This window comes from Aquarana catesbeiana, linkage group LG03, assembly GCF_042186555.1.
Source record: "Aquarana catesbeiana isolate 2022-GZ linkage group LG03, ASM4218655v1, whole genome shotgun sequence".
NCBI lineage: Eukaryota > Metazoa > Chordata > Amphibia > Anura > Ranidae > Aquarana > Aquarana catesbeiana.
Genome location: NC_133326.1, coordinates 227337247 through 227353515, shown reverse-complemented (window position 1 = coordinate 227353515; position 16269 = coordinate 227337247). Strand labels below are relative to the sequence as shown.

At 47.5% G+C, this 16269-nt stretch overlaps 1 protein-coding gene across 1 annotated transcript in view; it reads left to right on the top strand.

Moving 5' to 3' along the window:
- Nucleotides 1–16269, top strand: part of CFTR (CF transmembrane conductance regulator) — a 239940-nt gene that overhangs the window by 220772 nt on the left and 2899 nt on the right. Inside the window, exons 25-26 of the mRNA XM_073619828.1 lie at nt 9858–10030; nt 10123–10228. Coding sequence (XP_073475929.1) covers nt 9858–10030; nt 10123–10228 — 279 coding nt within the window. The remainder of the gene's footprint in view (nt 1–9857; nt 10031–10122; nt 10229–16269) is intronic.

The following is a 16269-nucleotide window of genomic DNA, read 5'->3' as shown; positions in this document are numbered from 1 at the left end:
GCAGCAGGGTTCTCTCTCTGATGGTGTTCCCTCAGCACTGTCCTCTCCCTCTGGAGTCCTGGGTGTACTTCCCTGAAAGCTTTCCCGGCTCCTGGCTCTCTCTCTCTTTCCCATTCAGCTGAGCATGCTGTGTAAGCTGCAGTTTCCGTGTTACAGTGGGGCTGCCAGTCCTCGGGACTATATGTCCCACAATCCTCTTCTCTGCTCCTTTTTCTATTCTGTTTACTCCCTGGTTGATATGAAGGCGGGGGAAGAAACATAGTGGGCAGCTGTGCTGGCCAGCACCGCTCACTAGTACAGCAGCACGCAGGAGGAGAGGGAGGGGGGAAAGGAGAGGGAGGGGGAAAAGGAGAGGGGGAAAAGGAGAGGGGGGAAAGGAGAGCCCGCAGCTGCATTGGCTTTACTAGGGTTGGGGTCACCCCCCTTCCACCAACTATAGTTGCCCCTCAGTGCAGACCTCCCTCCACTACATATAGACCCCCCTCCGGCAGTGCAGAACCCGCACTAAGAATAAACCCCTCCCTCAGTACAGACCTTACTCAGTACAGATCCCCCCCAGGTAACCCCCCTCCATTAGTACAGACCCCCCCAGGACAGATCTCCCTCTCCATTAGTACAGACCCTCACAGGACAAACCACCCCTCCATTAGTACAGACCCCCCAGGACAGACCCCTGCATTAGTACAGACCCCCCCTCCATTAGTACAGACCCCCCAGGACAGACCCCCTCTCCATTAGTACAGACCCCCCCATCCATTAGTACAGACCCCCGCTCCATTAGTACAGACCCCCCCTCCATTAGTACAGACCCCCCTCCATTAGTACAGACCCCCCAGGACAGACCCCCTCTCCATTAGTACAGACCCCCTCTCCATTAGTACAGACCCCCCCTCAGGACAAACCTCCCCCCTCCATTAGTACAGACCTCCCGACAAACCACCCCCCATTAGTACAGACCCCCCCCAGGACAAACTACCCCCTTCCATTAGTACAACCCCCCACACACAAACCACCCCCTCCATTAGTACAGACCCCCCATAAACCACCCCCCCATTAGTACAGACCCCCCCTCAGGACAAACCTCCCCGCTCCATTAGTACAGACCTCCCGACAAACCACTCCCCCATTAGTACAGACCCCCCTCAGGACAAACCACCCCCCCTCCATTAGTACAGATCCCCCCACCAACCACCCCCCCTCCATTAGTACAGACCCCCCTCAGGACAAACCTCCCCCCTCCATTAGTACAGACCTCCCGACAAACCACCCCCCATTAGTACAGACCCCCCCTCAGGACAAACTACCCCCTTCCATTAGTACAACCCCCCCACACAAACCACCCCCTCCATTAGTACAGACCCCCCATAAACCACCCCCCATTAGTACAGACCCCCCTCAGGACAAACCTCCCCGCTCCATTAGTACAGACCTCCCGACAAACCACCCCCCCATTAGTACAGACCCCCCTCAGGACAAACCACCCCCCCTCCATTAGTACAGATCCCCCCACCAACCACCCCCCCTCCATTAGTACAGAGTAGACCCCCCCAAAAACCACCCCCCTCCATTAGTACAGACTCCCCCTCCATAAGTACAGACCCCCCCTCAGGACAAACCCCCCTCCATTAGTACAGACCCCCGATAAACTAACCCCCCCATTAGTACAGACCCCCTTCAGGACAAACTACCCCCCCTCCATTAGTACAGACTCCCCCCCCACAAACCCCCCTCCTCTATTGGTACAGACTACCCCCACAAACCCCCCCTCCTCTATTAGTACAGACCCCCCCACAACCCCCCCTTCTCTATTAGTAGTACTAATAGAGGAGGGGGGGTTTGTGGGGGGGGGTCTGTACCAATAGAGGAGGGGGGGTTTGGGGGGGGAGTCTGTACTAATTTAGTACAGACCCCCCCACAACCCCCCCCTCCTCTATTAGTACAGACTCTCTGAGTCCCCCCACAGACCCCCCCAGGACAAACCCCACCCGGGCGTGCAGCCGCGCCACCCGGGTGGAGAAGATCGTGACTGAGAGGAGAAAAATAAATGACAGACAGGCACTGTACGTCGCGCCGCGCGGCACGGACCGCCCCGCCCCCCAACTACCTCACTGCGCAGGTCTCTCTCCGAACAGAGAGAGCCTCTCCGATCTCCTCTGACAGGAGGATGGAGCTTAAGCAGGAAACACAGCGCCGGCGGAGAGAGCGGCCTGTGGACACCAAGAAGAGCAGGAGGAGGGAGGGGAGCACTCTGGCGCTTGAGCGCCCCCACCTCTGTGGCGCCTGGGTGAACTGCACCCCGTGCACCCGCCTAGGATCAGCCCTGCGTGGGACCCCAGGCCCTCTGAACAGCAGTATACAGGCGGTGCAAACAAGACAGGGACTATAGGTTTGTTGTTAAGTAGAATCTGTTTGTAATTTTGAACTGGTACATTTTTAAAGTATAGCTCCAGCCAAAAAATCTATTTTTAAGCTTTTTGGAAAACATAGGGAACGGTTATCACCCCTGTGACATTTGTTTTGCTGTCTGTGCACCTCTTCAGAAGATTTTACCTCACTTTCTGTCCCAATGACAAATGTTTTTTGACAATTTGGGGTTTTTAATGAAACAAGGATTGGTGATAAAGCATCAATGGAAAGGAGACACGTTTTTCCCATATTAACTCTAATGCCCCGTACACACGGTCGGATTTTCCAACGGAAAATGTGTGATAGGACCTTGTTGTCGGAAATTCCGACCGTGTGTAGGTTCCATCACACATTTTCCATCGGATTTTCCGACACAAAAAGTTTGAGAGCAGGATATAAAATTTTCCAACAACAAAATCCGTTGTCGGAAATTCCGATCGTGTGTACACAAATCCGACGGACAGAGTGCCACGCATGCTCAGAATAAATAAAGAGATGAAAGCTATTGGCCACTGCCCCGTTTATAGTCCCGACGTACGTGTTTTACGTCACCGCGTTTAGAACGATCGGATTTTCCGACAACTTTGTGTGACCGTGTGTATGCAAGACAAGTTTGAGCCAACATCCGTCGGAAAAAATCCTAGGATTTTGATGTCGGAATGTCCGAACAAAGTCTGACCGTGTGTACGGGGCATTACAGAAGAGAATTTCCCTTCCTAGGGGTAGATTTCCTCTCACTTCTTGTTGCCTCCTTCCGTTTGCAAGTAGGAGTCATTTGTAAGTTGGATGTTTGAAAGTAGGGGCCTGCCCTATATAGAAATTGAGGCCTTAGGTGTTGGTGTTGCCACAACACTGTAAGCCCTCGCAGTTACTCTTGGTGGGAGCAGGAACGGGCCCTGCTGTGAAATATTAGATCAGGAATTGTAATTACATGCACCTGTTGAACAGGGGCAGAAAAATTGGGCCTTTGGTGGTGGTGGTGCTGGTGCCACAACACTGTAAGTCCTCACAGTTACTCTTGGTGGGTGCAGAAACGGCCCTGCTGTGAAATATTAGATCAAGAATTGTAATTCCATGTTCCTGTTGAACAGGGGCAGAAAAATTGGGCCTTAGGCACTGGTGCCACAAGACTGCAACCCCTCACAGATACTCTAGTTGGAGCGCAGGAATGAGCCCTCCTGTAAAATATTGCATCAAAAATTGTAATTACACGCCCCTGTTAAACAGGGGCTGAAAAATTGGGCCTTAGGCACTGATGCTCGTGCCACAACACTGCAAGCCCTCACAGATACTCTAGTTGGAGCGCAGGAACGAGCCCTGCTGCAAAGTATTGCATCAAAAATTGTAATTACACGCCCCTGTTAAACAGGGGCTGAAAAATTGGGCCTTAGGCACTGGTGCCACAACACTGCAACCCCTCACAGATACTCTAGTTGGAGCGCAGGAACAAGCCCTGCTGCAAAGTATTGCATCAAAAATTGTAATTACATGCCCCTGTTAAACAGGAGCTTAAAAATTGGGCCTTAGGCACTGGTGCTGGTGCCACAACACTGCAGCCCCTCACAAATACTCTAGTTGAGTGCAGCAACGAACCCTCCTTGCAAAATATTGCATCAAAAATTGTAATTACATGCCCCTGTTAAACAGGGGCTGAAAAATTGGGCCTTAGCCACTGGCGGCGGCGCCCAGAACCAAAAATATCCTTACAAGCTATCAGCATGATCATTGAGGAGGAAGAGGATAGTTACTCAGCATAACAGGATAGTCACTTAGCATCAGCATAGGCAGTCTTGAAGGGATCTGACATTTCAAAAAAAATTATTCGGTTACATCAGCATCAGGTGCTTGGTAGCTGGTGGTGATCCAAGACTGATTCATTTTTATGAAGGTCAGTCGATCGACCGAGTCGGTGGACAGGCGCACCCTGTGATCGGTTACAAAACCTCCAGCAGCACTGAATGTGCATTCCGAAAAAACGCTGGATGCAGGACAGGCCAGTAGCTCAATTGCATATTGTGCAAGTTCTAGCCAGTGATCCATCCTGAAGACCCAGTAACCCAGAGGATTTTTGGTGGGAAAGGTGTCCAAGTCAGATCTTGCCCCTAGGTATTCCTGCACCATCTAAAACAGACGCTGGCGATGGTTGCTGGAACCGATCATACCTTGGTGCTGCGGACTAAAAAATTGTCTGAACGCATCGGTCAGACGGCCACCTTCTCCACCGCTCCTTCTTTGACTGACCGAAGCCTCAGCAACACATTGTCCAGGAACAGGCGTTTGTAACCTCCCAGTCTCTGGGAACGCGTTGCACAGACCTTTCTGCAAGGCCTCCCGAAGATGTTTCATCCTCTGCTCCCTCTGTGATGGCAAGATAAGGTCCGCAACCTTACCCTTGTAACGTGGATCAAGGAGGGTTGCAAGCCAGTATTGATCCCTCTCCTTGATACCATGAATACGAGGATTCTTCCGCAGGCTTTGCAGGATCAGGGAGGCCATGCAGCATAGGTTTGCTGAGGCATTCGGTCCAGAGTCCTCTGGGTCACTAAGGACGACATGATCCGCAGCCACCTCATCCTAGCCACGTACAAGTCCATGGGTTTCTTGGGACTGTAAATGATCCCTTAAAGACTGCTGCTGATGCTGAGTGCCAGGCTCCACCTCCATGCTGACACAATCCTCCTCTTCCTCCTCCTCCTCCTCCTCCTCCTCGTCCTCTTCTTGTGTGATCGGCGGGCACGCAGGAACATTGTCTGGATAAAGGGGGCCTTGAGAGCTAAGGAAGTCCTCCTCTTCCTGCCTCTGTTCTGCCTCAAGTGCCCTGTCCATTATTACCACGCAGCGTGTGCTCCAACAGGTGGACAAGGGGGACAGTGTCACTGATGCATGCACTGTCATTGCTCACCATCCTCGTGGCCTCCTCAAATGGTGACAGGACAGTGCATGCATCCCTGATCATGGCCAACTGGCATGGGGAAAAAAAAACAAGCTCCCCTGTCCTGGTGCCATAGTCGCATAGGTACTCATTGATGGCCCTCTGCTGCGTGTGCAGCTGCTGCAGCATGGCCAACGTTGAGTTCCACCTGGTGGGCATGTCACAGATTAGGCGATTCTTGGACAGGTTAAATTCCTTTTGGAGGTCAGCCAGCTAAGCACTGGCATTATATGACCTGCGGAAATGCACACAGACTTTCCTGGCCTGCCTCAGGACATCCTGTAAGCCCGGGTACCTGCCCAAGAACCGCTGCACCACCAAGTTAAGGTTGTGAGCCAAACAGGGCACATGGGTCAGTTGTCCCTGTCGGAGGGGGGAGAGGAGGTTGGTGCCATTGTCGCAAACCACCATACCTGCCTTAAGCTGGCGTGGCGTCAACCACCTCTGAACCTGCCCCTGCAGAGCTGACAGAATCTCTGCCCCAGTGTGGCTCCTGTCCCCCAAGCACACCAGCTGAAGCACCGCATGGCGTCTTTTGGCCTGCGAGCTTGCGTAGCCCAGAAAGAGGCCATGGAGGAAGAAGAGGAGGGTAGTATTTTGGAGGCATGGTGGCAGAACAACCTCCAACACTACTGCACGCTGTCCTGCATCCTTCCCAGCTGCCAGAAGAGTCACCCAGTGCGCGGTGAAAGATAGGTAACGTCCTTGTCCATGCCTGCTGGACCATGAGTCAGCGGTAATATGCACCTTACCGCTGACCGCCCTGTTCAGCGAGGCCAAGACATTGCCTTCCACATGCCGGTAGAGAGGCAGAATCGCCTTCCGTGAGAAAAAGTGGCATTTGGGAACCTGCCACTGAGGAAGCGCACATTCCACAATCTCACGGAAGGGGGCAGTGTCTACCAACTGAAAAGGCAGCAGTTGAAGTGCTAGCAATTTAGCCAAGCTAGCATTCAACCGCTGGGCATGTGGATGGCTGGGAGCGAACTTCTTTCAGCGGTGCAGCAGCTGGGGCAGGGAAATTTGAATGGTACAATTTGACGTCGGTGTACCGATAGCAGATTGCCCCCAAGTACTTGGCTGTGACACACCTAATTCTACACCTTCATTCCTCTCAGTGCAGGTCTCAGAGAGGACTGAAGGTATAGTGGGGTTGGAGATCCCGGCTGATGAGGAGCAAGGAGAGGTCCTCTTTGTTCTTTGGTGTGGGTCTTTTAGGTACGCTTGCCAACGAATTGCATGGCAGGTCAATATATGTCTGGTCAAGCATGTGGTGCCCAAGCGGGAGATGTTTTGGCCACGAGAGATACGCTTGAGACATATGTTGCAAACATGTGTTCGATTTGAACACGAAGCTCATCCCTACTGACCACTTACTTGTAATAGAGTCACTCTCTGGCTAACCAGACCAGGGAGATGAGACTCAGTAGCATTTTGGCCCAGCAAGGGAGTGATTGCATTAAGGTAAGTGGAAGCTTTATCTTCCACTGATGGTGTTAACAGTAACCCTACCATTGCCAGGCTTCCCTGTAACCCTCACATGCAGCTTCCCTCTAACCCTAAGGTCTCATGCACACTGGACATTATAAAAAACGCCAGTACCATTAGCTGTAGAAAGCTGTAACTGTAGAATGAGTTTTGCAGCGTTTTTGCAGTAGCTTTTTGTTATTTTTTAGCTTTTTTTAGCAAAACTATACTCCCACAAAAGCTTATGGCTCAAAAACGCTGATAAGCGCCAAATAGCCAAGTTTTTTTAGCTTTTTCAGTGTTTTTCAGCTTTTATCAGAGTTTTATCACAGCTGAAAAAATTATTCTTAAAACCCACTAGTTCTGGAGTTTTTTTTCCAGCCAGAAAGCGTCCCTGCCAAAAAACACTAATAACAGCCTATGTGTGCATGGACACATATGATAACATGCATGGAAAGTTTGCTGGCTGCAGGAAAAAACGCCTGAAGCCAAAAACAGCAGCTGTAAAAACGTTCAGTGTGCATGAGGCCTTACACTAATCCTCACACTAAACTAAACTTTCATGTAACCCTAAAGCCTCGTACACATGCTTTGATTTTCGGACGACAGAACATCTGATTTTTGTGGCATGCTAGTCTCATGTCGAAAGTGAAGAGGTTACTAACAATACGAGAATTTTCATTTGGCAGAATACAACTTTAGAAGTGACATAACATAGTCTTGCTCTTAGGATTTTTTTCGTACGAAAACCATACTAATGAAACACAAATCAAACGTTGAGGTCACATCCGACAAAAATTTTATAGTCTGCACATCCTGGTTTTGTCTGACGAAAAAGTTAAATCGGCTGTCGAAAGCACCGTACTAACGGTAAGATTTGTGGATGATCGGTCGTCGTAACACAATCGACGTTCGAAAATCAAAGCGTGTGTACGGGCCTTAAGCTTCACAAACATTAAGCACCCCTGTAACCCTAACACTAACCCTCCCTTTAATCCGCCATGTAACTCTAACATCAATTGCCTTCCTGTAAACTTATACGATCAAACAATCGTACGAATAATGCCGCTTTCAAATCGATCTATGATAATCTGATCGAGCTTTCGAGTGCCGATCACAACAATTCGTGCAAAGCTACTTGATGGAACAAGTACGAAAAATTTTCTCATGCGATACCGGATCGTACGATTTTCGTTTAATCAGCACAGTTGTTGTTCGAAAATTCAATACAAATACACTATAAAACATTACATCGCTTCCAAATTTTTATTCTGTCATACGAGAATTTTCGTAACTTTAGTAAACTCAGTCATTTGTCCGATAATCTCATTGTGTGTACCAGGCATTAGGGGACTATTCATAAAAATACATAACCATTTGTCCAGGGAATCTGCATGTACATTTGTTCTGTGTGAATTGGGTAACCAATGGTTACATCTATTTACTATTTCCCTCTAGCGTTCTTTTAAACGGTTACATTCTATCTCTTGTTACAAAGACATATGTATTTCCTATGCTCCTCAGCTCCCTCTAGTGGTCATAATGTAGTATTCTACTACTGTCTAAAATAAAACAGCATTCGTCAAAAGGCTTAAAGTGTTTGTAAAGACAGAAGTTTTTTCAACTTTACTGCATTCTATGAAGTAAGGTAAAAAAAGCTTTTGCATGCAGCTCCCCCCACCCAAATCCATATCTGAGCCAGATCTCAATCCAGCAATGTGCAGGAGAGCCTAGGCTCTCTCAGTACACCCCCCCGCGCGCGCCGCGCATTGCCTCTGATACAGCAGCGGATTAAATTGACTATGGCTGCTGTCAATCACAGCCAGCGATGAGGGAAGACGCACAGGGCTTGGGAGCGAGAATGCACGAATGCCCTTGCTATGGGGGCACTCGGCAGGGTGGGAAGCCAGGAGCGCTGGCGGGGTGGACCCCATGCACAGAGCATGGCTGCTCTGTGCAAAGCCATTGCACAGAACAGGTATGTATAACTTGCTTGTTATTTAAAAAAAAAAAAAAAAATGAGCCTTTACAATCATTATAAAGGGCATTTGTTTTGGCTATTTGCATGGAACAAATATACATGCAGATTTGCTGGACAGATTGCTATGCAAATATTTTAGAAATAGACCTATGGATTACCCCAGACACAAATATGTTTCAATTTAGCAATTTCCTATTTACACAGAAAAGAGTTTTAGTGCAAGAATATTCAAATCTTACTTTAGAAAGTATTATTTTATCAAAAGAGTAGTTGATGCTTGGAACAGACTTCTAGCAGAGGTAGTGAGTCAGTCAACAGTAAGTGAATAATTCTTGGGACAAATATAGATCTATATTTAAACGAAAATGCTTAAAAAAAGAAATAAAAGAACAAAAAAAAAAAAAAGTTTGGAAAGGGGCGGACGCGATGAACCACTTGTTCTTTTTCTGCTGTCAATCTTCTGTTTCTGTGTGCTAAGGAGTATAACTATGCACAGTGAAATTATTTTCCATACAATGCTGCCACCTTGTGCCTAGACAGGGTTGTATTGTGGTCGGATAAACATTTTGGTAGAAAGGAACACCTATAAGCATAACAGTTGTTCAGTGACATGAGAGCAAGGCTGGGAAGCTAGGTGACCTACATGGGTGGTTGCAGGACCAGTGGCTAAGAGGGACATGGCCATAGACCTTTTTTCCCCTTGCATGTGATTAGATATTTTTTGCAAATAGTTTATTTTATTTCCCTTGCATGTAATTAGGTATTCTTTGCAAATAGTTTCTTTTATTTTCCTTGCACGTGATTAGGTATTCTTTGCAAAGTGAAACTGTACTATATTCACTAAGCTCTGGGGAATATTCCTTGCAAAGTGCAATTTGCCTTGCAAAGTGAACAGTCTATTCGCATTTAGTAAGTCAAGCTCTATGTTTCCCCCCTTTAAATTTAGAAAGATTGAATGAAAAAAGGATTTCACTAGCAGAGACATGGTCCTAATCTTGTGTTCTGTATACCAGTCTAGACCAGGTAGAACAATGTCAAGTTTTTATGAATGTGTTTGGAATTTTTCCACAGGTTGGTTTGAAGTCGATCATTGAGCAGTTTCCAGGTCAGTTGGATTTTGTCCTTCTCGATGGTGGATGCGTTCTTAGTCATGGCCACAAGCAGCTCGTATGTCTGGCCAGATCAGTTCTTAGCAAAGCGAAAATTCTCCTGCTGGATGAACCCAGTGCTCACCTGGATCCCATGTATGTTTCCAAATACAATACAATTTCTTTGCTCACTTTTTGGATTATGTAATTGCTGGTTAATTCATGATTTGTTTAATTTGTCATTTCAGAACGTTTCAGATCATTAGGAAAACTCTGAAGCATTCATTTGCAAACTGTACTGTCATCCTATCTGAGCATAGGCTGGAAGCCATGCTGGAATGTCAGTTCTTCCTGGTAGGTTGTGTCAGAAAGACAAATTTTTTCAGAAAGGATGGTTTTTAACAAGGATTTATTTCCCAGCATGCTCTAGGATCCTGGTGTCCAAATATTTTGTGGCAAATATTGGATAGAACATCTTTTTCTGACAATGCTGTTCAATCTGGAGCCTTTCGTCCACAAAGACTGTTCTAGATAGCCTAATGGGCTCTGTTAGAAAAATGAAAGCCGCCATTGCTGACTTGCTTTTGAAGGTACTCATGCATTTTAGGTGTCCTAACACCAGAAATACATGCGCCAGAGGCGTAACTACAACCTTCAGGGCCCCGGTGCAAGAAACCAATGAAGGGCCCCCCTGACCTCTGGTCCCGGGCCTGGGGCCCTTTTCTCTCATCCTGCCATCTTGGGGCCCCCCCAAGGTGGTAGAACAGCAGGGTCCAGTTGCAAGTGCAACCTTTGTGATCCTGGTGGTTCCACCTGTATTTAAACACTGCCATAAATGTTATAGATTTTACCGGCATGTAAGACCTGCACTCTCAGCATCTGAAAGGCTTTTAAACAAGATGTTACTGGCAGGCTCAGTGAGCGGACCATGAGCAGATCACCCATGAAAGGAGAACCAACATACCCGTTGCTGACCCCAGGAATATGAGCTGCAGTGGTGCAGCAGGAGAGCTCTGACAACAAGTGGCTCACACTGGGGACACTGATGGAGGTTGAAAGGTCAGACTGGCAGCATTGGGCTAGCAGCAGTGGGGATTGGTGGGGCAAGTCAGGAGGTAGTTATCACTACCAAAAGAGCCGATGTAAGAATTTTTGTCTACACAGGCAAAGGTGCATTTTGATTTTTGATGCTATTCCACTCCACCATCCACCTGCCACCCCTCTCCCCTCCACAATGCACCCCCCCACCCCTACTATCCACAGCCGCACTGGGACCTGCTTCACATTATGCCCGTGTTTGTGATGGGGTGCAACGTGAAGGGCATCTCTTCAAATCCCCCCGGAACAACTCCATCACCACCCAATTCCCCTCTTAACAAAAAGCCTCTCCCCACCTCTAGCACAGATCCTCTCCTCCAGGTCCTCCCTTCCAGCACAACCTCCCCCCCTCATCCTGGGTCAAATCCCCCCCCCCCCGGCCTCCCCAGCATGCATCCTCTTCCCCCAATGTCAGCACAAGTACTCTCCTCAGTTCTGTCACAAATCCTACTACCCAAATCCCCCTTCCCAGTACAACCCCCCTCCAAACACAAATCCTTTCCCCTTCTAATACAAATCCATACTTCCCAACTGTCCTGGTTTTGGTGGGACCTTCCTGAGATACAAATTAAATCCTGTGTATCCAGACTAAGGGTCTGTTTTTACCAGAATGCTGTGAGGGAAACCTGCGTTTTGTGTGCGTTTCACACACTGCATTCAAAATGCACTGCCATAGCGATCTGTAGTCGGTGTCAACTTAACCTCTTCACGCTGTTCCTCCTGGCGGTCACGTGATCCGAGCTTTCAGTTAGACGCCAGTAACTGGGAAGGGGGCGCTCAGGGTGTGCACTCTCGGCACATCACCTCTGATCGCAATTCATGCAAATATGCAGCCTCTCTGCGCCAAGGCCCAGGCGCCAAGAGGCCGCATATTTTTGTGCGGCTGGTGCCAAGGGGTTAAAGACTGGCCAAATGAAGGTCGCAAAAGCAGTGTTTGCCTGCACCAGAATGTATGATCAGAAGTACCATGCGATCCAGTTGCTGTGCATTTTGTAAAGTAGCGCATGCACAGCTCTTGGTGCAGACTGACACAGTTTCAGCATATTTAAATGAAAGGGCTGAAACCTCACAGCATCTGGAAGGCATGTGAATTACGAAGGAACACACAGCGTGTTCCTGTGTGATTCATGGTGTGAACCGTCCCTGAGTCCTGGAACTCAATGCTGAAAAAAAGTTCAAGCACTTGGCTCCAATAACTTGCCTGACGGGGGGGGGGGCCTGAATCTCTAGCAAGGTGCCCAGGATCCCAGACACTGCGATTGTCCCCTCAATAGCAGCCAGTTTGTCTTTGAAGAAGGAAGGAAGGGGGCAAGTTGTCAAAGAAGAGTAGTTGCAGTGATTTTGAGGGGGGGGGGGGTAAGTGGATGCTGTATGTGCTGGGGGCACTTTGGGAGGGAAGAGAAATTGTGCTAGAAGGGGGTTGACTAAAAAAATCTGACCCCCCCCACCACAACTTTTCTCCCCTCCCAAAGTGCCCCCTAGCACATACAGCAGCCTCTTATCCCCCACCCCCTCAAATCACTGCAAATATTCTTCTTTGACAACCTGCCCGTTGTCTGAGTCCCCTTCCCTGTGTCTCCTTCCCCTGCAAGAGCCGAGCATTCGGATTCAGTACAAACCTCAGATCAGCATGTCCCCTCCTGTTGATGCTGTGTCCATTCTCCTTCCCCTCCTTCTCCTGTCTGTGACATCAGAGCCGAGAAAGAGGGGGAGGGGGCTTCAGTCTGTGTGTTAGTGTGAGGCAGGAGGTGGGGAGGAAGGGGGGAAGGGAGGGAGAGATTGCTGTACAGAGTAATCGCAGTGTGTAGAAACAGAAACACCCTGCACAAGCTGCGAGACAGTCACTGGAGCCAAGTGCCGGAGGTGAGAGAACCAGCAATGCTACATCAGGCTCCAGACCGGAAGTCTTTCGTGCGATCTTGGTGCCCCCTTACAGTGGCGGAATACCAGGGCCCAGTCGCACCCTGGTAGTTCCGCCACTGACATGTGCATGTTCTAGGTCAGTGACTTACCAAGTGGTGAAAAAAGGATAATGATGATCCCGGGAAGCATTTGTCTTCTAGAGCAACCAAGCAAGAAAGCAAGCCATTGTCAATAGATCGTAGTCAGATACAGTATGCAGGCATGATCTTACAGCCTAAAATATATTTATTTTCCTTTCTTACTGTTAAATTAGTATGTATTCTCTTGTGTTGGCCAAAGCAGGGATATACTGACATTGATTGAAGATTATCCTGTCTACATATAACTTAAAGTGTATGTCAGGCCAAAACTTAATATTTTTTTTGGATAGAGGGGTAATGATTAGAACCCCTATTAGATTTTTTACTGATATCCAGGCCTCCAATAGAAAAATTTCCCTTAACTTTCTATCTTGCTGACAACATTTTACCAGTCAGGAAAACTCTCCAGAGAAAACAAAAACACCATCCAGCGCTCAAGCCCAGGACTTCCCCAAACAACAGGACTGTGATAGGCCATGGTTTCAGCGATGCAGCCCTCCTCCGACTGAGCGATCCTTCAAAACACTGCAAAAATGTACACTAGAGGTAGAGCTCTGAGGAAGGGGGTCTGTCCCCCGAAATGCGTAAGCCTTTCCACCACGTGGCCGTAGGGTCACCTGCCTCACCAGTTGGAGCATTGTATATGATAAGCCTGATTTTATTGCTACTTTTGTGAGTATAACTTAGTTATGTGATTTTAATGGTTATTTATAGTAATGCACTAGGCGTTTGTGCCCTCCTGTGTACATTATTGCAGTGTTTGGAAAAACTCTCCAGAAAGTTTTGGAGAAAGAAGATAGCTGGAGAAAAGCATAGTGTGTCATGCTCATGGAGGGCTAAATGTAAATGACTTACCATAAATGTAGACCTTGAAAGTGCTCGGCAGTGAATAAGCACAGTACTAATGCACTGAAAAGTGCCATATGTAGAATTCAGTGATTAATGATATAATCCAGGAATTGCTCACCTGGTCCGTGGACATATTCCCAAGGAAGCCATCAGGGACAGTGTCACACCTGAGGCTGTGCCACAGCCCTGGACCTGTAAAGTGTTCTGCAGCTAACAAACCAGTACACTGGGTGTCTGTGGAGCACCACAAGCAGTGCAAGGGTCACATTACAACCAAGCCCCACAATATTTGGTCTGAGTACAGGCAGGATTAGCTTCTCTGAAAAGGATGGTTTTTAGGGATCGTCTAAAAGCAAACAGAGTAAGAGATAATCAGACAGATTGGGGTAGGGAGTTCCATAGGATGGGAGAGGCTCTAGAAAAGTCCTGGAGGCGAGCATGGGAGGTGGTAACGAGGGAGCTAGAGAGCAGGAGGTCTTGGGAGGAATGAAGAGAACGGTTAGGTTGGTATTTTTAGACTAGGTTAGTGATGTAGCTGGGTGCTGAATTGTGGATGGCTTTTTAAGTTGTTGTTAGTATTTTGAATTTAATTCGTTGGAGCCAATGGAGGGATTGACAGAGAGGGGGTAGCAGACACTGAGCGGTTGGTTAGACTTTGGTCCGGCCGGCACCTGGAGTATGCTGTCCAGTTCTGGGCACCAGGCCTTTAGGAAGGATGTGCTTGAACTGGAGAGAGTCCAGAGAAGGGCAACAAAACTAATAAAGGGACTGGAGCACTGAACTGGAGAGGAGACGCTTGAGAGGGGATACGATTTCAACGTACAAATACTGTACTGGTGACCCCACAATAGGAATAAAACTTTTCCACGAAAGGGAATTTAATAAGACACGCGGCCATTCATTAAAATTAGAATAAAAGAGGTTTAACCTTAAACTGCGTAGAGGGTTCTTTACTGTAAGAGCGGCCAGGATGTGGAATTCTCTTCCACAAGCGTTGTTTTTAGCGGTGAGCATCAATAATTTCAAAAAACTATTAAGCACCTGAACGATCACAACATACAGGGATATGCAATGTAATACTGACATAAAATCACACACATAGATTGGACTTGTGTTTTTTCAACCTCGCCTACTATGTAACTACTATGTGACTATGTAACTATGTAAGGTGGATGAGCCTGGCAGCAGCATTCATGATGGACTGAAGGGGGGATATCCTATGTGAAAGTAAGCCAATAAGGAGGCAGTTGCAGTAGTCGAGGCATGAGATGACCAGGGAGTGAACCAAGAGCTTTGTGATGTCATTGGTAAGAAAGGGACGTATTTTGGAGATGTTGTGAAGGTTGAGGTGGCAACAGTGATTGGGTGTGGGGCCTAAGGATAGATCAGCAGAGTCCAGGATTACTCCTAGAACCTTGGCATGAAGGGACGGGTTGATAGTTGTGCCATGGATCATGACAGAGAGATCAGGGATATCAAATATCAGAGAGATCAGATATGAGCAAAAAAGAGAAAAAAAATGTACAGCAGTCTTAACCCTGCTCTAAAGATAATGATAAAAAAGACAGCACACTGGCTCCTAGTACAACACAGTTTATTGGATAAAAATGGAAATTGACAAAGTAACACTAAACACTCACATTGTGTTGGTATAAATAAGCGCGTCTGTATAAGGCTCTCCTGAGTTCAGGCTGGATCTAAGGCAAGCTAGCAGTCTCTGTCTCTGCCAGCAGCCACCGACAAGCTGAACGAGAGCCGCCCGCTCACAGCGAGGATCCTGGAGAGGCAGGAAGAATCCACATGCCTCTCCAGGATCCTCGCTCTGAGTGGGCTTTATCTTTATAGCTATCAGTTTTCCCGCTGGTTGATGGAGCAGCACGGCAAACAAACATCCACCATATTGGTTTAACCCCCTCCTTTGTTATATCAAGACACTGCTTGTCTTTTCATCATTGAGTATATATATATTCTCTAACATATACATTTTTCCATTTACAACAATCTCATGATTCTCATGATTTCATGATTCATCTTGTCATTTTTATAAATGCTCTTATTGACTCTTAGGACTTTAGCGCTTTGGTGTTTTATTTTTTCTTTAATTAACCCTTCTCTACCCTATTCAAAACTAAAGTTCCCCTTTTAAAGTTAAACTATAGGCACATTTCTTTTTATTTAGACAGAGAAAGTGAGGGTTATAACCCCTTTTGGTTATTTTTCTGCCTTCTGTGCCCAAGGGAAGATTTACCTTCACATCCTGTCCCATAACCAAAACAGGAAGTGAGAGAAAATCCCTGCAATTTAGGGGGATCCAGATCACCAGAACTAGTTTCCCCATTGGAAGATCCATTAATTTTCTGCGGACAACCCAAAATTTGGGATTTTCTTTTACTTTCACTTTGAATAATGATTAAAAACAGAACAAATAGAGAGGGGGGATCTCCT